At 38.2% G+C, this 26300-nt stretch overlaps 1 protein-coding gene across 1 annotated transcript in view; it reads left to right on the top strand.

Moving 5' to 3' along the window:
• Positions 1–3571: 3571 nt before the first annotated feature.
• The window catches only part of LOC139714133 (tyrosine-protein kinase JAK2-like), a gene marked incomplete at its 3' end in the record, with an annotated part of 32102 nt that continues 9373 nt past the window's right edge, over positions 3572–26300 (top strand). Inside the window, exons 1-3 of the mRNA XM_071625855.1 lie at positions 3572–3589; positions 11177–11334; positions 12941–13089. Coding sequence (XP_071481956.1) covers positions 3572–3589; positions 11177–11334; positions 12941–13089 — 325 coding nt within the window. The remainder of the gene's footprint in view (positions 3590–11176; positions 11335–12940; positions 13090–26300) is intronic.

Consider the following 26300-nt stretch of genomic DNA (forward strand, 5'->3'; position numbering starts at 1 on the left):
TGAAGCAATGAAGGGCTTCCCCACTTTATATGGGGACCACTTTATTTTTGGATACTTCAGCCTTTTCAAACCAGTTTTCATCAATAAACTGATAAACTGATTTTATTTTAGACTTGTGTGCTCTTTGATATTTTGTAGATAGTTCCTCATTATCTCTCTCTCTCTCTCAAAAAAAAAAAAAAACAAGAAAAAGAAGATGATAATAATTATAAAGATAGGAAGCACCATCTCAACCGATCCCAAATCTTCCCTTCAATTGAATTTTTCATGAGACTGGGGAAGTGTTCCGACTTTCCTGTGCAGGTGCTAGCAGCAGACGGCATCCCATCCCAAACGAAATGCCACAGTCTGATCAAACGCACGACTTTTGAAACACTCATTAGGCCTATGCAAGAGTCGGTTATGTATCATACATGCAACCTAATGGAAGTGAATAGATAGTCAATACAAGCTGTAGGGCCCCTGAACACATCTCCTTAATCATGTATCAAAGACGGTAAATTATTCAGACACAACTCGCACATGGTATCCACAGTGGAGCAAATATCAATCAGAAGACACCAACAGACAACAACCTGCCGAACATGATTTTAGAAACATGTACAAGTGAAGAGTTTGTTCGCAAAAACCGATAAGTCCAAAATTGTCATATGGAGATATTTGCGATTAAAGGTCAAGAAAAATAAGGAGAATAATAAGAAAATTTTTGCTTCTTTTGACAATAACTTCAAAAATGTACCTTTATATGTAGTGACCAATATATCATTTAAAAGATATCATTTCGTACTTAATGATGGAGACCGTACTTCAAAATCCTCAAAAATGGACCTATCGGTTTTTGCAAACAAACTCTGCAAGTAGCAGCATGAATCTGGTATGCTTTTCGTACCCAGAAAAATGTAATACTTCAATATCATCACAACAGCGAGCAGCGTGAATCTGGTATGCTTTTCGTACTCAGAAAATGTAATACTTGAATAGCATGTGGCGCATTTCTGAGTATGCTTTGATAAAGAATGGCAAGCTGATGTTGTTTTTTTTTTGCCCATCTGAAAAGGACCCACTGTCTTTCATATGATAATGAAAGAACGTTCTACAAAGAAATTGGGCACTATTTTTTCAGGTGGCCTTCCATAGTGCCTTGTACCTGCCGAATCAGGGGGCAGAGGATGTAGAGCGCTGTATGGTATAGGTGCAGTGTCAGATGATCCCTTGAAGGTAATCAGTGGAGTAAGAACCGAATTAGCTCTCTGTGATTTTTTCCACCTGTGGGGAGTGTCATTGGATGCTAAATTTAGCATCTGTTTGAGGGAAAAAGGAAGGTGATACCCGGTTGCAGAGAGTGCGTAGGCCCTGATTTTAATATAAAGAGCATCTCTCATGACGGGCAATTATTAGTCTCTTTTCAGGCTTTTGTAGATATTGGGGAACAGACATCAATGGTATTGTTTTACGATTTGTCAATATAGAGGTTTATATTCTAAAATATCACAAAGGAAATGATGTCAGGTGTGTTGTCTGATGTTAAAGGAATGGTATAGGTTTGGTTGGGACAGGGGATTCAGATTTTAACCTTTTGCGAGACAATCAGAAACCACTAACGGAATATTAAAGAGCATACAATTCTAAGAGGAATTCAAAGTTTTGTATATATTTGATGAAAATTGGTTTTGAAATGGCTGAGATATCAAAAAAAAAAAAAGCAAAACAAAGTCGTAATGAAAGGTGGACCCACCTTCTATTAGGACCTCTCTATTTCTGGATATAATCCCAGCCAACTCCAAAACCAATTTTGATCAAATAAGGTTCCTCTTAGAATTGTATGCTTAGTCATATTTCAGAACTATACCATCTCTTTAAAAAGAGAGGGCCATTTATACAGGTACAGAGCCTTCGTTGCTGGGGGGGGGGGGGGTGGAGGGGATAGGGCTTTGAGGTTGACCTGGAGGGCATTTACCTGGCTTGGCTTTTGTTTGTAAGGACAAAAAGTAAGTTAGTAAGTAAGTACAAAAATTGTCTTACCGAGAGAAAGAGAGAGAGAGAGAGAGAGAGAGAGAGAGAGAGAGAGAGAGAGAGAGATGGAGAGAGCAATAAATAGAGAAGATAATCAAGGCCTTTACAATTGTACAATTTGGATGCCCATGAATGCTAAGGAAGACTATTTATTATTTGTCTATCTTTACTTCATGCAATGGCACAAACAGTAAAATATGGCATGGCTATGATTTCTTTGCAGAGAGTAAAAACCTCAAGAAGTAATCAATGGTGTTTACAGAATTTGTTGCATTTATAATTCTGCCAGTTTTGTGCCTTTTATAATGATATACCATGTTCAATGGTATTCTTTAACACATTCCTTACTGGAGCTAGGGGATGCATTATCAAAGCGTTATATGAAATCACAATATCATGGAAGTATAACAATTTTGATGAACAATCTTGAAAGAATATGAAAGTTTCAGTCAAAAGAGGAAGGAAAAAAGACTATACATTTTGATTACCACATGACTTGTCGACAAGTAGTAGATGTGCAAAGTACTTGTACAACTGTAGAAGAAAATTTACTTTAACAAAGGTATGGTGTAGTTGTGATTGAGATGCAGATTCATGTTTGAACTTTTTATGAGATGATTATGAACCACCTATATGAAATATTAAAGAGCAACCAATTCTAAGGGGAATTAAAAGTTCATTTGGTGAAAATCGATTTTGAAATGGCTGAGATATCCAATAACAGCGAAACAAAGGGGTCCAAGTAAAAGGTGGGTCCTACGGGTCCCACCTTTTAATTTGATCCTTTTAATTTTGGATATCTCTGCCATTTCAAAACTGATTTTCTTCAAATAAACTTTCAATTCCTCATAGAATTTGTGTGAACTCTGTCTTTAGCATTTTGTATAGGTGGTTCCTAGTAATCTCGTAAAAAGTAAATATCTGACTCCCCTTCTCAACTAAAACTGTTCCATCCCTTTGAAAGAGGCATTTTTGAATAGTTTAGAGAGGAGAAGAGCATTTCTTACATCTATAGTGTTCATCAGCCATTTCATAGAATTAATGATGTTTGAGAATGTTTTGGAGAGCAATCTGACCTGCAGACAGTTTGAAGAAAAGAAGAGTGAAAGGTGTTAAAAAAACAAAACATAAACAGATTGCAGTGTGAGTGGAGAATGGCTCATTTGTAATGTTGGGCAATAGCAGCCAGCAATTGTGTGGTTGTCGTACACCTGAAATGATCAACAAGGAAAACACATATAGGGGCAATATTTCCTTATTTCACAGTTTGCAGCAGAGAGAGGAGTAGGAGACTTGGGGAAAAGTGCATCATAAATATTCAAATTCAAGGAATGGGTTATTGGTACAGGACTGTGCTTGTGAAGGAAATTACACTCCGATTCATTGAATGGCTGTGTGTAGTTCTTGGAAAATCTCAAATCTAGTGCCAAATGAGAACTTTGAATGCCTTGTTCTGTGTTTGACGTAGTCCTGCTCCTATGATGGCAGATATGTCTGTGATATGTTATGTATGATATTTGGAAATAGAGGGGGAAAGCTGTACAGAAGCTAAAATAGGATGCGTGCAGAAATCCAGGTGAGGAGATTGTTATCACCAAAGTTTGGTGAGTTTCCATTTAACCCGTTGAGGACGAGTCCCCGAGGGCAGGTGTCTATGGGAAATGTGTGTTGTAGCAAAATCAGCCTGTCCTCAACGGGTTAATAGTTGCAGTCAGGAAGAAGGACAGAGCGCGTACCACAGCATTCATGGGACAAAGTTCCACTTCAAGGAAAACTTGTATATCTCGCCACTACTGCTGAAGGGTACGGGGCGACTGAGCCGAAATTTGATGCATGCTGTTTTGATGTTGAAGTGAATTGCTGAATGCATTGGCTGGCCGGCCTATTGAGTCACAGCTGCAATGCGACACTCGCTCACACCAACAGAAAATAGCACCTGTGGACGAATGCTGTCGAAATTTCTGACTACTGGAAAATGCAAGCTGCATCCTTTCAAGATATAAAAAGTAACATGAGGCCCAGTTAGACTGGCGAGGGATCAGGAGGTTTGGCATCACAATCTTTAAAGTCTCAAAGTTTTGCCAGGGTGACTGCAAACTTCCGCATATTTTCCCCGCATAAGTTCCTGCGAAACTTCCCACTCCGACTAGAGATGTTCCCCCATTCCCACCAAACTTCTCGATCTTTTGCCAAAGTGTGACCGCTAGAAACTGAAACTTCGCGATCTTTGTCACATGACTAGTTCACCACCCGTTTGCAGACAGTGCCTACGAAGCAGTTCATCGTTACATCACAATCACTAGCCATCAGACGACGCACTCTTTCTTCTTCCTTATACATATTCTGTGTACACTAATGACCAAAACTTCTCGATCCAAAGATTGAGAAGTTTGGCTGCCAGCATAACTGGATGAGAAAAGATTGCGAAGACTTCATGATCTAAAAACTTCTAGATCTTTTGCCAGTCTGACCGCGCCTATGGAGATATGTGGTGTGGAGTTGTACTGAAATGGAACTCCATTCAGCACAATCAAATACACATAGCAGTATTCTTAAAACAGTATTATTTTTATTCAATCTGATAGAAAAAGGCAAGAAAGATTTGTCATCTTTCAAAGGTTTGTATGCTTTCCCCAGAACATTATAACCCATTACGTACTGGAACCTGGTAGCCTGTGTATTATATATGGACATTTCAGAATTCAGTATTGAACGGGTTACCATCATGCATCCTACAGAGATGTATTACAGTGATAGGACCCCATTCACTCTTGGAAGAACAAAAAGAAGAGAATAGGTGTTGTGGCTTTGATAGTGGATTAGACCACAGAATGTCAATAACAATCACCATTGTTTAACCCCCTGGCTTCAGTACCCTGTAAAGCTAGGGACTTCATCCTCTACACATCACATAGTTCCTCAAAGGGGAGTGTAAGCTGTCAGTCCTTTTTTTTTCCATTTTTATTGATTAAAACAAAAGAGTGAAGACATCAGAGCAAGATATGAAATGATAATAGATGAAAATAAAAGAATAAAAAGATTGATGTATCACAAAAAATTAAAGCGAGGCAGCATGATGAATGCATATATGTGACCCTGCACCTCAAAACAAACAAAAAGTCGCCAGACATGAATTTTTAGTTAAGACCATATTCTGAAAGAGCAGACTTTAAGCTTTAAAATGATGCATAACTCAAATCAAATGGACTCTCCTAACCTATCTAAATATTGGAAAGAAAGCTCAAACTCAGTAAAAGTGAGAACTAAGAAAAGAGGCTCTGAAGTACAGTGTCTATTCAAGCGCTTAATCTTTACCAAACCGTGCTGGCTGTGTGATGAATGGGAAAAAACAGGAAGTAAACCACCAGAGTAAAAACAATGAAGGGATTATCAGATTAAACTGAAATTAGACATGCCTCATTAACACATTCTGTCCATAATTAATGCTAACTTCCAAAGCAGTAGCACTATCCTTTCAAAAGTTAAGAGTTGAAAGTGAAGAGTGTGGACAAGGTTTTTCAAAAATGAAAAAAGGATTCTAAAGACACACCTTATCACACTATTCTACCAAAAATGTTCGAGATAAACTGCTAAAAAACACACTTTCCTGCCCGTTTTATGATACCAAATTTTAGCATAATGTAAAAGAAGACCCGCTCTTTCAGAAAATATGAAAAAGTCAAGTTCGGCAAGGTTGACCCATTTCACTTATTTTCAGTCCTCACGCAAAATCAGTGTGTGCGACTTTATGTTCGCTTTGAGGTGCACGGTCACATATGTGCTACAATGTATTTACAAAATCAGAAATGTTTTACTAAATAAAATAATGATATCACTTCTGTGTGTATTTATCTATTTCATTTTAGTAGATAAGTTTAGAGCGCTCACAGCAATGACATGCTTTTACATCACAGGTCAAATCTCTATCCGAGCTGTTGGTACTCTGGTTGCTAGCCTGCAAGCACTGTTCAATGCTACCTTGCATAGTGGTCACGTATGGCAACACCATTCATTTCAATCATTCAAGTTCAGTCAGTGTATCACGAAAAACTCAATTGCTTGCACAACTATCTTGACCAAACATACCTATCCCTATGGCTGCTGGAAGCAGAATCCTGCAACTGTACATCAAATCGACACAACATTTATGTCATTGACACCCTTTTTTGTTTGAAATTATATTTGGGTTCCATTCCCATGTAAATCTGAATTGTGTCAAGTAATCATTGTGCAGTGAAAAGCTCATTCTGGGTGACTTCTATGATTATTTCAAACTTTTCAATCTAAGATGGACCATTTTTGGAATTTATTGATGGATGGTTCTTTTTGAACAGCCTAATGTAGTAACAAAGCATTTCGTTCTCCTGCTCCCTCCCATTAAGCTTCATAGGCAGGAATTTGCGTAGTTATTGCTAGGTTGGGCAAGTCTCCGGCAAGCTTGGTGGTTGCTCACCCATTGAGGACGGGCTGATTTTGCTACACCACGCATTTCCCATAGACACAAGTCTGCCCGAGTATACTCTGGACTCGTCCTCAATAGGTTAAGGGCATTTTTTTTGTGTGTGTGTGTGAACAAATCATGCATAGAATTTGAATACATTACAGAATAGGTCTATTTGTTGAATGAAAGCTTGCATGAGACTTTCCCCGTGGCTTGTCAGACGTAATGTTTAATAGCAACAGATGAGGAAGTAAATGGTATTCCAAGTATTGAATGCATTTGTCAAAGATTTTCAAGGAATGGTCGAGTTCAATAAGACTCATTACCCTGATACCTATAGGAATAATACCATAAATTAGTCATTGAGAAGGAAGCATACTTGTTGGGTCAGCACGTTTCTGTATAAATTCATTGTCAATATTTCCAGCTAGTCTGGCGAAAGTACACTGTATTCGCTGAAAGAAAGCATGATTGTGTTTGAATGGGAAATAATTGGTTTGAGAAATGGGGAAATGGTGTGCAGTTTCTGTAGAAAAATTCCATGGCAAGAGTGCTAAAGTGGCTCCTGTGGTAGAAATGCCATCCATCCAAGAGCATGCATGATTTAAACGTCATTTATATCCTAAATATCAGGCTTGAAAGGTAATCACCCACATTAAGTGGAAGAGATAATTCTCATTAAGGCTGTTTCCTATTCCCCCGGCAAAGAGGGAGTCTGGTTTATTCCCCTTACCAATGCCCCCCCCCCCCCCCAATTATTCTGAGTTCATGACCAGCCATAAACTGATGTGTGGTGGTATAAATTGTGTGTGTGTAGACCCTTAATTTTTGTGAACGTTTTCCAGCCACTTGGTTGTGATTTACTCATGATTTGTTCTTGAAAATGTCTCAAAAGCCTTGTAATATGCGCACAACCTTCCAGGATGTGCTGAATGCACACAAAATCGTTGTGAAACCAAAAACAAATCCCAACAGCTTGGAGAATACCTGGCATATATATGTTTTACGACTTATTCCGATTATTTATGACATATCAGCAAGCTGTTTGAATACTTTTTGAGATATTCTCAAGAATGTTTTGTGCATGTTTGGGGGCAAATGTGCACCATGTGACGTCTAACCTCTATAAAGTGCATGGCCAACATCTTTGACTTCACTCAACTTCATTTCATTTTTTCCATTACTATTCATTCATTTGATTTTCTACAAATGAAAATAGTAATAAACATTTACTCACCAAAAATTATTTAGTAACAATTCTAAAGACCCAAACAGCGAATGATTTTTTTTTTATTTTTAATTTTTTTTTAATTTTTTTAAATAATCAAAGTCACTTGTGGAATACACTTTAACCTGTTGAGGACGAGGCCCGAGTATACTCGGGCAAGCGTCTATGGAAAATGTGTGTTGTACATGTAGCAAAATCAAACCATACTCAACGGGTTAAAAAAATGACTCTGTGCCAATATCATAATTGATAATGCACAATGTCATTATGTTTCTGGTAAAGCAAATATGCAGTGAATCTGCATACAGATCAAAATATGGATTCATTCTAGACGACGGGTTTCACCGTCATGTGACAGGATGGGGTATGTTGGGGCACCCTCAGGGACAGTGCGGTAGATAATTTACGGACATCAAGGCGACCATGCCTCTTGTGCCATCTGTCTAGAATTCTGCTCAAATATTCACATCCCTATCTCAAGATATCAAAACAACTTCCTCTTTTAAGGGTAACATAACCTTCTTTTTTTTTCCCCCTTGAAGTTGAAGGTACAATCTAGGCAGCTACTTTTAACCCATTGAGAACAAGTCCCGAGAATACTCAGGCAGGTGTCTACGGGAAATACTTGTTGTAGAAAATCAAACCAACCTCAACAGGTAAAGAGACAAGCTAAGGATTGGCTCACTAGAAGGGGAGATGGGATTTAAAAACATACTATATGTCCATGTTTATAAACTTCTTACCTGTGCCCGTTAATAGTGTACAGTTTGTATCTCTTTTTTATTCTTGTTTTAAAGTTCTTTTAAACTCAAGTCATTTTGCCAACAAATACTGGAATTTCTGTTTAACCCAAGAGAAGTTATATAAACTGAGTTATTAACTCTGTACTTCCAATTTTTAGAAACACAAAAGCAAGCAAACAGAGCAACTATCAGTAATCAAGGATGTGTTGAGAAATTTAATACCTTTATGTACAGTGTACATGTCCTTGTACTTCAGTTCAAAGTACAACACCAGTTTGTACAATGTACAATGTACTTGTCCTTTGTTTAAAGTACAGCCCAAACATGTAAACATGCAAACATAAATTGTCACATACATGTACAATGTAGACACACAAATGCTGATAAATGTACCCTCATGCCATCCCATCAACCTCCCTCCCCCCCCCCCCAAAAAAAAAAAGTAAATAAAAGTTTGTTTTTTTAAAATTACCGTTGAAACCAAAAATGACACCCAGGAATAATTGACGAAGCTTCCTATTAAATCCCTTTGTTGGTTTGGCGATACTTTGCAGACTAAAATGTAAATGTTGGACTTTGCCATTTTTTTTTACACAAGTTTTGCGTTCTTCCCAAAGTGTTCATGTGCTCCGTGAAGTCAGTGCTTAATAAAGGACTCGCTGTACATCTGTACCAAAAAAAAAAAGAGAGAAAATTTGGGACGTTAAGCATCTTCTTCATAGCAATTCCCCGTGTGCTATCAAAGGGAGGATTCACCCATGTGTAATATGTTTTCTTTGCATGAAAAGAGAAAAATCACAGAAGTATAAAATCAAGTGAAAATTCTGAAAAAATAGATCAGACAAACAAAACAACTTTTAAATCATAACAGAACTTAATAGAAAGTAAGACAAATTTGCAACTTGTGTGATGTAAGTTTTGACCACTCCCCTTTCATTTTGTACACAAAATTTCATGAATTTTCATTGTTCTTAAATACAAATTATGTATGGGCACAGACAGAACTACAGTATCATGTTATGTCTTGTCCCAAGGCATTTGGATTATACAGACTTGGAGCATTTTTTAACTTCGTGGCAAGACGAAGGAGGTTGAGTGATTAATGAATGTCACCTATAGGTCATTTCAAGGTTGGATTATGGAGAGGGGTTTGTTTGTTTTGGTTTTTTTTTTTTGCCAATCAGCAGGGATTCCAGAGAGCATCAACTTTATTTAGAGAATGCTGGCTTTTGTTGTTGTGATTTGTTTTGTTTCACTCTGTCTTATGGTTGTTTGTTGTTGTTGTTATCCCTATGTGTCCTTTCTTCTTGGGGTTTAGTTCTGAGTAAAATGTTCATTAATCTCCAGAGTGAAATCCAATCAAAGCAATTCAGCGTAAAAGCATTGGCCTATCATCAACAGTTAATGGACCTCACATCAGGACTTCGTGACAAAAAACCTGAAATTTAGCGGCGCTGCTGCTGAAGGTACCTGCACATACTTTGCAAATAGGGTTGGCTGCTAGCTGTGCAGGTTCCGTTGATACTTGTAATTTCCTTAAAATATGGTCCGCAGGTGGAGTTCAGACATTTGGGCAGTATGTAGTAACAGCTGACATCGAGAAATTACATTCTTCAAACTGTTAAGATATAGAAGACCAATAGTCTCCGTGCCTTAAAGTTTGTTTTTCTCACACTCCCTCATTTTTTTTTCTTATTAACTCTTCAAAACCACCATAGATGCTGCCTGTTCCCAAAATGATAGCCCTGGACTGACGTTGCACAAAAGCGCATACATGTATACATTGTACATTGTTATATGTGCTTTTGTAGTCGAGGGCTATCATGTAAATGAATAGTACTGTAAGAAAAGGAATGTTCACGTGCATTTTAAAGAGATGGTTACAGTATTGGTGGAGATAAGAATTGGACTTCCAACTTTTTGCAAGAAACCAAGAAAACACATATAGTACAGAACATACCATTTTAAGAGGAATTCAAAGTTTATTCGATGAAAATCGGGTTTGGAATGACTGAAACATCTAAAAACAAAGTAAAACAAAGTGATCGTAATGAAGTGTGGGTCCCACACTTTATCAGAATCGCTCTTCTTTGGATATCTCAGCCATTTCAAAACCAGTTTTTATCAAATAAACATTGCATTTCTCATAGAATTACATGCTTTTTTCATATTTAATGAGAGGTTTCTCATTATCGCACCAAAAAAATGTTAGAAACCTGAAATTAGGTCTCAACCAAGACTATTCAACCCCTTTAATTTCGCGAATTTTTCAAGAGCCAAGACTCGCAAAATGTCTTGTCTACTGTATTTAATGCATTGAATGTACATGTAAGTGACAATTCACCAAAATTTCATGCTGCGAAAAAGGACGTCAGCTCCAAATTGGGAAAATTTCATGCTGAGAAAATATTGTGGTTTACGGGATGCATTGATAATCAAATGAGGAAATTAAATAATTTATATGGGCAGTATCTTATGACGTTACTGTGCATGTTATTTGTAAGCCCACAAGACAGCAAACTGGTACGTGTCTATTTAACACCTTGTTATTGGTCAATATTTGCAGTTTTCTTCATATAAATTTTTGTTTCATACCTCAATCAAACTAAAGACTTCTGCATATTGTAAAATTTGCATCTAGTACAGTCAAAGATTTCATATGAATGCTGTTTAGTTGGCTTCGTTCTGTTTTTCCTCTGATTTGAATTTGTATGTTATCCCTGTCTTTTCTTCTTGGTATTTTTTCCATAGTTCCTGGAAATGAAGACAATACAAGAGGCCAAGTCCTTCGCGAGTCTCATTGATGGTTACTACAGACTCCTCGTTGACTACTACCATTACCTCAATGAGAGAATTGCACCGCCCTCGCTTGTCCAGTTGGTGAAAAACCGCTGTCACGGACCAATCCCGTAAGTCTGTGCTTCTGAACCTTTTTTTTTTTCCTTCTGTTTACCCCAGCCCAGATTTGGTACCTATCGTGTACAAAGTTTTTTGAGGTCCAGTGAGATGAAATACATTTTTTTTTTTAATTCATTTTTTTTTTTAATTATGGGAAGACATCAGACCTCATCTACAAGAGCGTGGCACCCCACTGGCTGATGAGCACAGTCATAATTGACCTAAGGGCCCGAATTCACGATTGTGGTACAAGTAAAACCATGGTTTATGCCAATTTCTTCTGCATAAATACAATTGACAGATTGCGCACGCCAACAGATGTCCAGTAGCAAACATGCAATGATGGATACATCAAAAGTATGCCCATTTCATGCTAGTTTTAGACTATGGTACAGATTTTGTACCATGGTCTAAGTTTAAACCACCTTCCTGAGTTCAGGCCAGTGAGTCTGTGACCTGGGGGGTGCTTCATCAATTCAGTCAGCGCTGACAAGTTGTCAGTCTCTGACAATCACCATAGTAACAGTCAGTGACCAGAGCATCTCAGGCAATCAAAACCAAGAATTTTGCTAAAATTGTCAGAGACTGACAACTTGTCAGCGCTGAGTAAATTGATGAAACACCCCCCTTGTATGGACAAACTTTCACATGCGGTCCTAAGTCCCAGACTATGTGCTGTGTGTTTGCAACGGTCTTAATGTGACCACAACACCAACAAAAATGTGCAGAAAGTGAAAGTGGCAGATTGGTTCTGGTCTGAAGAGGGTATTAAACCAAACTCACATATATTGAGTTGGTTAAATACTATCAAAGTAAAAGGTTTAAAAACTCTATAGTGAATGGTAGTTTTGACATTGATCACTATCCCAAAGGATATGGCTGAATTACATCTCTTTCTCTGAAATGTAATGACTTCTAGAGACTAGTGATCTAATCTGGGAACAAGATACGATAGACAAATTGCCCTAACTACGTCACCAACATAAATTACTGCCGCTTCTTCGGCGTTAGCAATAGCTGTGACTAAAATCGCCTGCACACATACTCAGGAGGAAAACCTACAATGTATGGACAACTTTTCAAATTAGTGTGGAGAAAAACTTCATTGCACCTCTGTTTCCTTGTGACATTACTTCTTTTGTAAATGGTCCAGCAATAAAATATTATATTAGTCAGTGAAAAATGGGAAAAGAAGACATTTCAGGTGCATAACATGACGTTTATCTTTGTTTGGGTAATTCTGTTACATGCCAGGAAAGTAGTAATTCTTGCCTGTCCATAGAATTACATATTTAACTAGATCATTTGCTTGTAAATGTTCTAATTCAAAACAAAATTCACACAATTCATCTGAAAATAATTTGTCATCACCGAAACGTCACACAGCGTAATCTTTTAAAATCATCACTTGTTCTGCTCTTCATGTTTACTTGCGCTATATCTTCAGTTCATGGCAATTCCCTGAAAACAAAAGTGAAACGAACCAAAGACTTTATAGTTAAAACAAATGAAAGACCCCAAAAATGTCTGAACCCTACAAATCCAACAACAAAGTTATTGGTGCTGTGTATTTTTTTTTTTCTCCTCTGTTTTTGTTCCTGTTGTCTCATCGCGAAGGCTGTCGAAAGCGAAGCAGAAAATCGAGGAAGCAGGTCGCCAGGAGGGAATGTACCTAATACGGCAGAATCCTGAGGATCACAACAGCTACTGCCTCACCGTCCGCATCGAACACGAGCTGAAGAACTTCAAGATCAATCATTATGAGGGTGAGATTTAGTTTGTTCTGTATGTTTGCTTAGATATGCAGGTTTGAGGGCAATCTGTTTCAGGCTCAAGTTGGCCGAATAGACAATTGTAGTGTGGGGTGACCGTGCCATGGGAAGGCTGGCCCGACTCGAATAAATTTGGAAATCCTTGTTACCAATTGTGTAGAGCTTTTTTACTGATCTCTATGAAAGTGCACACTAAACTCAGGGAATAATTTTCCTGGTGTCGCATCGCAATTTGCTATGCATTTTTACACCGCTGCTGCATAAACTGTATCTTTTGTGTAGCTGTTTTCTTCCATAGAAGTGTACAGGATACCATTTGAAATATTGTTCATCAGGTGAAATTGCTAATCAGTTTTGAGTTAGAAAATTATTGCCTGCAGCTAAAGAAGCTCGACGGGAGTGAACTGCTACCGATGCATACTATGTGTCAATGCATCTATTAACTGACGGGCAATTCTCTGCACTTGCAGGCGTGTACTGGTGATGGTTTGCAAATGAATGTTATGCAGGTTGGCGGCAAATGAAGATCAATCAGGTCAAAATTCTCTCCCCTTTACACCACCGGGTCTATATATAAAAAGATCAAAGTAAAAATCATACCAAATTGTAGAGCTGTTTTAGTAATCAAACTGGACCTAGAGTAAGAAGTTGTGGCAAGAATTTGAGAAATTGTTACACTCGAAGGACAGTGGTGAACTGGAAGTCGAGGTTGCACAAGTAGTGTAGACACAAGAGAATAGGATATAGAGCACATTCACATTTTTGCAGACAGTCACAAACAAACAAGCTAGCCAAAACCATCAAGAGCAACATGACAGCTCCATGGTACAGGTTAATATGGTACGGCACAACTACCAATGATATGGCACAGCTTCATGTACATTTGTGCGAAGTTGCTAGGACACTTGTGTTAGGGTTAATATCCTGGAGAGATATGCCCTACACTCTATGATATTAACCCGTGGAGGACGAGTCACGAGTAAACTCGGGCAGGTGTCTGTGGGAAATGCGTGTTGTAGCAAAATCAGTCAGTCCTCAACGGGTTAACAGGAGCGGTCCATCTCATTAAGATGAGCCAAGAGATCCAGCAGGTGATTTATGGCTCCATACATCATAGCCAGTACCCTGGACCTTGGACCCTGGACTCTGGACCCTGGGACTAAATGGGGGGGACTCCAACCCTGGAATATGAACGACAGATCAATCATCATAATACGAATGGTAGTGATATTATCAATGTTAATTATGATAATGACAATGATGTTAATAATTACAATATAGTTAATACATTCAGTATTACTACTACTATTAATGTGCAACATGATGACAGTAGCAATAGTAAAACAATTATAATGATAATGATAATAATTTAAGAAAAAGAATATGCAGAATGACAATAATGAAAGGGTTCCAGGCATATCTGCAGCAGCATTGAAATCTTTATTTCAACCATTATAGTAAAAAAACACTACTTGAAAAAGTATTGAATCCAGTGATGTGCAAAGTCTGAGTTACAGTTTTGTAGGTGAAGCTAGGAGCATGGTGAACCCTGCCTACATGTTTAGTAGATAGGAAAGAAATTGATTGTAGGCAGTGTTTAGATTCATCAAAATCAATCATAGAATTTGGGGTAGATCTACTACTGTCATCAGTAGATCCATGCAGTGACGCAAAACACAAGAGCTCGCTTGATCCTAATTTTTGGTTTACATCTGCTGCAAGTGTCCCAGGTTCTGGGGCAGACTGCGTGCCTTCTGGAGTGTCTCACACCCACTCTCCCTGCAACTCTGTTTTGTTGGTCAATGGCTGCATTTATCATCTTTCCCCAGTTTGAAACAGCATTCCATACCAACTATCAAAGGTCGTTTCCAAAGCCCCTTACAGATGCCTTCCAAAATAAGTTGCGTTTATCAACTCATCGCCAACACGAAAACTGGCCTTGTCACTGTGCAGCTGCATTGTGCCGTTTGACCCAAGGAGAGTGGGTCATATACGGTGCGCGCAGTACAAAGTCATTTCAAAACAGTTTTGCGTTTATATTGCTTCTAGAAACACGTTTCTGGCTGAAACCTATTTCGGAAAGCACAAATTTGCGGTTTTCAAAAAGGCTTTCCAAACCCCATAATCAAAACAGCTTTGCATTTATCATCTCTAAAAAAATCCCTGAAAGCCGTTTGGAAAAAACCTGTTTTTGCCGAAAAAAAAAACGAGAGTTGATAAATGCACCCAATGTGGGTCAGGTTCCTGTTGCATAAAAGTTGAAATCAAATATGAATCAGAAAATCAAACATTTAAGTCTCTGAATACTCAGTTCTGGATAGCTGATACCTGACTTATGTTTAAAAGCAGTCATTTGATATGCAACAGGACCCAGGTTGAATGTTTTTTTATGAGGAAAGGAAAAGATTTTAGTTGTTTTTGTAAAGGGATATCCTTATTCGTATGTTTACCTGTATAATGCAATTATTGCAAAGTTCTGTAGTCCCATCTCATACATGTGTCTGTGTGTGTCGTTTCATCATCGCTCAAAGTGCAGTCAAACTTTGACTACGATTTCAATCAGGTCATCCAGTCATACACTGTGATCACTGGCTTCGACAGAGCACACCGCGAATTATTATATTAATATGAAACATATTTCATTCGTATTCCTTGTTTAATATCCAAAGCAGTGTGAGTTTTGTCTAATACACTGTTATGTCAGCCATTCTTTGGGTTCATTTATCAACTCACTTCTGGTGCAGAATTAAGGTTTCTTAACAACTGTCAGGGAGTTATGGGCAGTTGATGAACGCAAAGCTGTTTTGATTGTGGGGTTGGAAACGCATTTCTGAAATGCCAAAAATAGTGTAAACGCAGACGAGTTTGAGCCAGAAACATGTTTTTTTAGAGTTGATAGACACAAAGTCGTGTTGAAACGCATTAATACACTGTTGCTCAGACCTGCCTACGCCAACCACTGCCAACTGCACATCTCTGCTCCTGGGGTCAAACTGCACAGTGGAGCTGTGTAGTGACAAGGCCTCCCAGTCGACTACGAACAGAGTTGATTAACACAACAACTCGAGAAACATGATCCGAAAGGCGTTTGCAAATGTGTTTTGATAGTGGGTATTGAAATGCATTTCAAATATGGAAAAGTTGATAAAACGCAGCCCAAGTATTAAATAGCCATTAGAAAATTCATCCTATAATGCGCCATGTAATGTACAATGTAATCTATTTTTGTGGCTTACTACTACCTGTTATACAGCATCACACAAGGATATCAGTCTGCCAGATTGATTTGAAACAAGCTTTAGTTGACAGGAAAAGGAACGTCTGTTTTCTTGATTTTTTTTTTTCAAAAAAAGAAAGAAAAAATCAATCCATGAAAAAGGATCAAGCTTGCAAAAAAAAAAAAAATTGTTCTTCCAATGTACAGTTTTGAAATATACCATTTAAATGAGATTATTGGCGCTTTGTCATTGCCTGAAGAGTACCATGACATTGTGTAATTGTACACTCCAGCATACTTAAAGGGATACTGTATATGCCATTTGTTTCGTTTCTTGATATCTCACAAAAAAGTTAAAAGCCCAATTCTCATCTCCACCAATACTATACCATCCCTTTAAGTTGGCTTTGATGGAGTGTAAAAAATCAAGAATGACAGAAGTTTCGTAGAATTTCAGTTTGATACCTTGTATTTAAAAGGGATGGTATCATTTTGGTTGTGATATGGATTCAGGTTTTAACTTTTTATGCGTCCGTTTGTAAAACATTGTACAGATATGTCAGCCATTTCAAAACCAATTTTCGCTGAATAAACTTTGCATTGCTCTTTAATAGAAATGTATGCTCTTCGGTATTTTATGTAAGAAGTTTCTAATTATTTTGTGAGGAGTTAAAGCCTGAATTCCTATCTCCGCTAAAACTGCACCATCTTTTTAAGCAACCATTGGCATTTTAAGAATTTCACCTTTTCAACTCTTTGGGTGCCATGCTCGCTTGCAGGCCCAATTTGTTTGACAACTCGATGACTTTGCATATAGTTTCCTCAAACTCCTAACTGCGCCCACTTCGAATACTAACCATTTGCAAGAAAAAAAAAACAAACAAACAACGTTGTCACAAGATTTACTTCACAGTAAAGCTTGCAAGTTTCTCGATAGTTGTACAAATTTATGGAGCTGTACTGCTTTTCTAGCAGAAAGGCTCATGTTGCAAGTTTTCCAAAAAGAGCTCCTGCGTTCCAGTCTCAGAAAGATGTGACACACAGAGGACGTACAGTGTACACCATGGCAAACAAGTCTTTCATGCGAAAGAAGCATGAATTACATTATCCTCTGCATTTAATTAGTTTGTGCTGTAATGAACCAACTATGATGACTTTGAACTGTGCAGGGAAAGTATTTGCTATTCAAAATAATTAACCAAAACATGTTTTTGTTTTGGTGCTTCTTTTACAGACTGTATATGTCAGGAAAGTAGGAAGATCTGTCTGTCTGTCCACAATATTACAGAATATTTTGTTGGTGTTGTTGCTCCTATTTGCACAAATTGATTTTTCTGGGTGGACTTCCCCCTTTATTAATTGCTTGCTCAAGCATGGATTTTAATACTGCACACTTGTTCAAAGTCACAGTCACGGAATTACATTGTTCTGTGGAGTGACACATTTGTCTGTATTCTTCAAGCTTGCAGATCTTTTGTTTCGAGTGACTTTCAATACCGGATTAGCATTCTAATCATTGCATCCGTTTCAGTGATTTTCCTCAAAACTGCCGGTCATTGTTTGACCATATTCTAGGATTCTGTGCTCAGACACATCATGATGAACAATTTTCTACTTTTGCACCAGGCACTGATAATGCACAAGGTTAATATTCTGAAAGCAAATTTATGCCTTATAATATAGTGGGCAAGGCCATATATATCCTTCGGTGTTCTGAATTTCACAGCTTCTGACAGTGTTGTTTATGTGCCACTAGTGCAAATTTTGTTCGAGAAGCTGATGGAGAAAATTGCAGGAAGTTAGGGGGAAGAAAAAAGTTTGATCAGGATATTATAAAGCAGTAAAAGGCTGACGGTGAAAGCTGAAATCTTGCCGATATGCTCATTTTTTCTTTCTTTCTTTTTTGGGGGGGTCTGATTTTGTTTTGTTTTTTATACAACCCTTTGTTAGGATGTTTTTGTCATTTAAAGCCGACGTATTTGCATCGGGCTAGCAAAAAAAAAAAAAGGCCTCAAGAGTGAGAGAAATGGAAGAAAAACAAAGGATGAGCGCGAAGAAACGTGTCTGATATCACCCAAATTATCTCTGGCCGGGCGCTGTTGGCTCACGAGATCCAATTGATTCTGCTCATCTGATACACAAGCAATCTCCACGGACCCAGCGAGTGCCATCTCTGCGTTCTCCCGCGGGGGCCTAGGGTATCATCCATACTTAATTCGTTATTCTAACCTTCCAGTTTGCGCCCTGGAAATGTTTTCCTGTTCTTTTTTTCTTCTTCCTTTCTTTTTTTCAACTGTCTTCTGTCCACCAGTACCTCCGGGGCTTCTAAAACTTGTCAAGGGCGTCAAATTCGAGAAGATCCTTGTTTTTGTATGGCATTTGAAATTCAGCGTGTTTACAAGTCTCGATGCTTTACACCCGTGTGGATGTAATCTGGAACACTTTTTTGGGGTCTTCCTTGTATTGGTCAAAGACATAAATTTATGACAAACCTATAAATCTCACGAAAGCTATTAAATTGTCCTCAAAATCCAATCAACTCTGAATCGTTTCCAAATCTGAGCAGCATCAACTGCCTGTGTCAGAAATTGGAGGTGAGATGTACACGAATGCAAAGATTCATATTTTATATTTGAAATGGGTCATAAAAACACAAATTATTCACATGTGAGTCCTCTGGACTGGCAAAAATAGAAGCTCATGAAACAAAACTGTACGACTTTGCATTTGGTAGAGCACACCATGCTGGTGTGATATTCTCTTTATATATGCAGACAAGGGGTTCATTTTAGGTAAACGCCATTTCGACTGTTTCATACCTGTGCCAAACATACTTTAGATTTTGTATGCACGCTTGATTGAAAAGTGGTTGTTCAGAACCCAAAGTAAGCATGCTCAAGGCTTGCATGACTTTATTTCAAGCTACAACTAATATGCGAGTTCAACTGAATTCTGTTTAAGTTTTACATTTTATTCACTACCCTGTTGGTAGAGATAACAAGACCAAGTCATAGGGTTAGGGGTTGTAAAAAGGGTTGGGGGTTGTACAAAGGGTTTCCGCGAATTCTAATTTGTTAGTATCGTTCAGATCGTTTGTCAAAATGTTAGTGCTTGAGCAAAGTTTTACTTTTTGTCTATAGCCCAGAACTGTAGCCGCAGTGTTTCTATACCACATGAGCTCTTCTTTCTATCTCTCAGTACTGTTGTGAAATGAAAGAGAAGCCGCATGTTTTTCCATTCTTGTGGTAAAGAAAAAAAAAAAAGATGAAAAAAAGATGCACATGGTCTTTTGACGTAAGTGTACATGCCACTGGCTGTAATCAATGCAAGTAGGTCAGGAACGATGAGAATAGGCAGCACAAGATATATCAATTTGAAGATAAAGTCAGACGGTGATGGAAGATACAATTTGTACCTGCAGAAAAATCAGAAAGAAATAAATGGAGCCAAAAGAAAAAAAAAGAAAAGAAGAAAAAGACCAAAAAAAAAAAATGGAAGATGGAAGATTTTAGCTGCCTGTAGGATTGTAATCATATCCTGCTACTGGTTTTCTCTCCCCTCAAACAATGCTGCGGCAGCAAGATGGGCTTCTTTTCTGTAGCTAATAAAATTGTTTGCGGTAAACATATTGGCTGCATTCACACTGGAATCAATCTTCTGCTATTGCTATCTAGCTTCTGCTATCTACACAGGAGAATATCCATAGTTGCATCATGAAGCAAAAAGTGATTTTATTTGCCACTGTTACTTCACATATACTGCGCAGGGCAAATTATTGCAAGAATTTAAAAAAAAAGAGTAAAATAATAGACAGTGGATGACCATGAGCTTTTGAATGTGCTGGCCCACTGTGAAGTTACCTTTTTTTTTCTTTTTTCTTTTAGATGGTCCTTATCAATTCACTCACAATTCTATAGGAGTCATGATTTCATTCTATCAAGATTGGTTTTAATCGCTATACCTGGATCCACTGCACCTCGATTTTGATTTTGCCTGTTGCTTATTGTTGCTTACGGTGTATTTAAAGTACATCTGAGATATAGGCTAAGTATTAAATGTGGCAAAGAATCTGTAGATAAAATTATAATTACAAGCACAACAAATATGACCAGCTGCAGTTACCATTATTCACATACTTTTTTCTATTTTTTATTTATTTATTTATTTATCTTTATTTATTTATTTTTATTTATTTTTTTTTTTTTTGGGGGGGGGGGGGAGTAGTTCACATCAAGCTTTCCTAGGTCAAGTCAAAACATGTCAGCTGATTGCAACAGCAAAAATCAACAGTTAAAAAGTAATACCAGTAAATGAAATGAAAGAAAAAAATATTTCAGCTACCAGGCTACTTGTAACCTTTCCATTTGTTCTTTTTATTTTTACAAACAGTGACTCGTCATTTTATACCAGGCTTTACCAGGTCACAAAGAGATAATTCAATGGATCAGTCAGTGAAAGAAAGAGGAAAAAGTTATCTGTGGATTTAAAAAGTAGAAATATCAGATGATATTGAAAGAAATTATTCAGAATTCATGTAGATACCGGACAACTTCTTTTTATTTATTTCTTTATTCTACGATTATTATTTTCTTTACAGAACAGGAATTTGATATCAAGCTTTACCAGGTCATGTATTAAGATGATAGACATACCGGTACTACTTAAATTATGCCAGGAAAAATAAAAAAAGAGAAAGAAAGAGGCTGCTTCCTGTTGCAAGGTGAAACATAATTAGGTAAGCACTTGCCCGCCTGCCCATGCAAGTGAAAATCAAAGTCGGGTATTAAAGCATTTTGGAACAATGAGGAAAAAATGCTTGCCCAGATTGGGCAAGCGAAGGATTTCAAGCCACCTTTTTTGATGCCTATAAATAGAGGTGGGCTATAGAGGGTGACATTTTCAGAACATGCTCATCACACCTTAGTTTGATGACTTTTTGCCTACTGACACCATTTTTGGAAAAAAAAAACGAAAAAAAATTCAAAATCCGAGGTGCCCCGGCCGAAATCGTTAAAAATCCAAGATGGCCGCCTTTTCAGCTTTAGAAAGACATTTTTGGCCATAACTCGGCTATTTTTTGTTCTATTGTGATGGTTTTGGTGTCTAACCCCATGTTTTAGGGGTCAAGGAAATGGATTATCATGATAATTTTAGTGTAAAACCTAAGCTTTTACATGAAACTAACCTTTTCCCCATATTTAGTGTTAAATTTCCTTCTCCTTTACCCCTACCCCAACCGCCATTTTTTGCACTTTTTTCCGTATTTTTCTCAAGTCATGTTAACTGCCATAATCTTAATAACAAGTTCTGGCAATCTGTTTTTTTTTTCTACTGACATTACAGCAAGAAATATACAAATAACTTACAGTATACATGTATGTGTCATGCAAATACTGGTATGTGGCTGGTGCATTCAGAATGCATGGTAACTGTGGAACCAGTATTAGATACTGTATCTGCTTTATAGTGTCCATTAACATTTTGGTCCTAAGACCTTTAACAATGTATTAAGTATAATGATAAATATTCCTTCTCCTTTACCCCTACCCCAACCGCCATTTTTTGCACTTTTTTCCATATTTTTTTCAAGTCATGTTAACTACCATACTCTTAATAACAAGTTTTAGCTATCAATATGGTGTTTTCTTGCAACAATACAGCAAGACAAACAACTTACAGTGTTGTACATTCTACATGGTTTACATATACACTACAGGTCTGAATACCAAATGTTTATCAGCACTACAAAGCAGATACATTGTACAGTCAATAAGCACTGGCTTCACAGTTACAATGTACCATGCATGCATCCTGAATGCACCAGCCACACTCCTGATACCGATATGTGCATGACACATATGTAAACCATGTATAATGTAAGTTATTTGTTATTATCTATTATTTATTTATATTGTTAAAGGTCTTAGGACCAAAATGTTAATGGACACTATAAAGCAGATACAGTATTTAATATGGTACTGGTTCCACAGTTACCATGCGCTCTGAATGCACCAGCCACATACCAGTATTTGCATGACACATACATGTATACCGTAAGTTATTTGTATATTTCTTGCTGTATTGTCAGCAGAAAAAAAAAAAACCAGATTGCTAGAACTTGTTATTAGAAGTATGGCAGTTAACATGACTTGAAAAAAGTGCGGAAAAAAAGGCAAAAATTGCGGTTGGGGTAGGGGTAAAGGAGAAGGAAATTTAACCCTAAATAAGGGGGAAAGGTTAGTTTCCTTGTAGAAGCTTAGGTTTTACACAAAAATTATCATGGTAATCCATTTCCTTGACCCTTAAAACATGGGGTTAGACACCAAAACCATCACAATAGAACAAAAAATAGCCGAGTTATGGCCAAAAATGTCTTTTTAAAGCCGAAACGGCGGACATCTTGGATTTTTTACGATTTCGGCTGGGGCACCCCGGATTTTGCATTTTTTTCGTTTTTTTTTTTTCAAAAATGGTGTCAGTAGGCAAAAAGTCATCAAACTAAGGTGTGATGAGCATGTTCTGAAAATATGACCTAAAATTGACCCTCTATAGCCCACCTCTACTACGTTTGTATAAACCCACAAAGTAAACCATACGATAGCCCAAAGATAGTGACTGTTTAATAGTGATTCAACACACTTTGATTTGATTTCAGCAACTTTTACAACACTTATGTGAAGAGGCCCCAAAGCATCAACACTCAATCGAACCAAGTTTGTTACTCCAGTGTTCTTAATCCGTTGAGGACGAGTCCCGAGTATACTCAGGCAGGTAAATGTGTGTTGTAGCACAATCAGTCCGTCCTCAATGGGTTAAGTGCATGAATCAATATAGTTGTGGTCACACTGGCAAAAGATCTAGAAGGTTAAGATCAAGATCTTAAACATCTGGAAGTTTTGCAAGTATTGAAACCTCAGACTTCCTGTGAAACTTCTCACAAAACTTCTCTCACCCAAACTAATGGATATTAATTATTTGAATGCTTGCAACTGGAATTTCACAAAGTTTGTCACATGATCAGTCCACCACCTGTTTGCGGCATTGATCGATGGTTTTAGGGCATTGCCTCATTGAGATACACCTGTGTGCATTGTTACATCACAATCAATCGCTGTCAGATGGCGTACTCCTCCTTCTGTCTTGCGCAACTGCACTACTAGTGACCCAAACTTCTTGATTCAAAGATCCAAAGATCGAGAAATTTGGCTGCCAGTGTGAATGGACGACCAAAGATCCCGAAGAATTTGTGATCTTAAACTTCACGATACTTTGCCAGTGTTGTCACGGCTAATTTGTAGGCCTACTGTTTATTCAAATTATTATTTTTTATCGAGTCCTTGACTTACAAGTGATTTTTGTCGAGCCCACCGGAGGTGTGGTGAGACTATTAGGGATCGCCTGCAGTGTCTGTCCGTCCGTCGTCCGTCCGTCCGTCGTCTGTCCGTAACGCTACAAAAACTTGAATAACTCTCTACTGAGGATTTCAATTTCAATCAAACTTGGAGGGAAGAGTGGTTATACAAAGTTACACATTTTACCAAACATGAAGGGCACCACAAGGTCAAAGGTCACAAGCAGAGGTCAATGAACTTTAGGGCCCAATGTTACGTTTTTAGGGCGCGTTTCGTTTATGGCTCGTAACTTATGATGTATCTGTCTGTTTGTGACCAAACTTAGATGGTAAATGTCCTTTGGGAAGTTGAAGGTTACCACAAGGTCAAAAGTCACAGACAGGGGTCAACGAACTTTTAGGGCCCAATGATAAGTTTTTATGGCGCGTTTTGATTATGGCTCATAACTTTTGATCCCTTTGTCCGTTTGTGACCAAACTTGGATGGTAGATGTCCCTTGGGGAGGTGAAGGTCATCACAAGGTCAAAGGTCACAGACAGGGGTCAACGAACTTTAAGGGCCCAATGTTAAATTTTTAGGGCGCGTTTCGATTGTGGCTCATAACTTTTGATCCCTTTGTCCGTTTGTGACCAAACTTGGATGGTAGATGTGTCTTGGGGAGGTGAAGGTCATCACACAGTCAAAGGTCACAGAAAGGGGTCAACAAACTTTTAGGGCCCAATGTTACGTTTTTATGGCGCATTTCGATTGTGGCTCATAACTTTTGATCCCTTTGTTTGTGACCAAACTTGGATGGTAAATGTCCCTTGGGGAGTTGAAGGTCACCACAAGGTCAAAGGTCATAGGCGGGTCAATAAACTTCTGGGAGATAGAATAAAAATATTAATTTCTTGTACGCGAATGGGCGAGACACAATTTGGCACTTGCATTGTTTTATATCCTTTTCTTATGTTTTGGGACTTTCTCTTCAGGCAAGTAAAATTCATGTTCAGGCAAGTGCTCTGCAACAGTTTGAAAGTCTCTTGCCTGGCTGGGCAAGTGGGTGAAAAAAGAAGAAGAAAAAAAAAAAGAGGTTATGTAGCACCCTGCAGCATGCAATGTTTGATAAACTTGACCCACTCTATTTTCTGAAGCACATGGGTCTGCCAATGTCTTAAACTATGCCTAGGATCAAGACAGAGACTCCAACCCAAAGTACCTTCTGATCTGGAGATTCTCCCGCCTGAAACCCCTAGCAAACGGGAGACTCAAAGTTGATGTGTGCGAAGCGCGAAATTCCCAGGGTTCTAGATGCTCTCTGGAGCATAATCGTGATATAGTCCCCACCATAGGCCCCACCGCAGTGCGCGTGCACCCGCGGACTAACTAATTGTTAGGGTTAGGGTATATAGGGTTAGGTAGCTGGTTGTATTTAATACGATCACGCAGCGGTGGGGACTATATATCACGATTATGCCCTCTCTGGTGCTATCTAAGGCTTGTTATTTCAACATACGATAGAAATATGTAAGAAATCCTCTCCAACGGGAGACAAAGAGCCAGGGCGGGAGAAATTAAATCTCAAACGGGAGAACGGGAGATTTTGCAAAAATGGGTTTTCGGCGGGAGATCTCCCGTCGAAAACAGGAGAGTTGGAGTCTCTGTCAAGAGTGATAATTTTACAGCATGTACATTCTCATTAGGAATAAAAGATTTCAGTATATCGCAAAGTTGCAGGTTGTGTAGCAACTGGACAAAACTCACTCCACCCAAAACTTCTGAAAAGCAGAAATGCAAGTCATAGTATGATTTGTTCTAACTTGGAGCAAAATTTGGCAAGGTGTTCTGGAAGGTAAGGTTTCTGTAATGAGAAGGCACACCACAGAAAATTGCAATATTACTCCCATGACTTCCAGCTATCCATTTTTCCTCAAGCACAAGAAATGTGTGTACGGCCGTGCCATATAGGCCGTACAGTAGCTGTACGACAGGCGTATGCACTTAGACGTAGTGTATCTGCATCAGTGCCAGTATATTGAATGGGGATAGAATAACATGTCAGGGAGGGTTGAAGGAATGAAAAACAGGGCATGTGTGGTACAGTCAAACCTGCCATTTAGTGGCCACCTGTCATGTATGGCTACTTTATCCCATTGAAGACTAGTCCAATGTATACTCAGGAAGTGTCTATGGGTAATGCATGTTAGAGCAAAGTCAGCTTGTCCTCATCAGGTTAAAATAATTCCCCCTTAAAGGAGAGAAAGCCATATTAAAGGGATGGTGTAGTATTGGTTGATGTGAGAATTTAGCTTTCAACTGTTTGCATGATACAATACATACTTAAGAACCACTTTCATGTTAAAATGCATACACAATTCTAAGAGGAATTCATTGCTTGTTTGATGGAAATCAGCTTTGAAATGGCTGAGATATCCGAAAACATAGTGATCCTAATAAAAAGGTGGGTCCCACCTTTTAATAGGATTGCTTTGTTTTGGATATCTCAGCCATGTCAAAACTTATTTTTTCAGCAAATAAACTGTGAAGTCCTCTTAAAATTGCAATTTATATGATCTTTTATATTTCATAAGAAATTTCTCATAATCTCACAAAATCGTTATCGAAAAATGTTGGAAATGTCAAGCCCCATCTAAACC

This window comes from Diadema antillarum, unplaced genomic scaffold (genome assembly GCF_040938485.1).
Source record: "Diadema antillarum isolate AM-2024a unplaced genomic scaffold, OU_Dant_1.0 seq00002172_RagTag, whole genome shotgun sequence".
Classification (NCBI taxonomy): Eukaryota; Metazoa; Echinodermata; class Echinoidea; order Diadematoida; family Diadematidae; genus Diadema; species Diadema antillarum.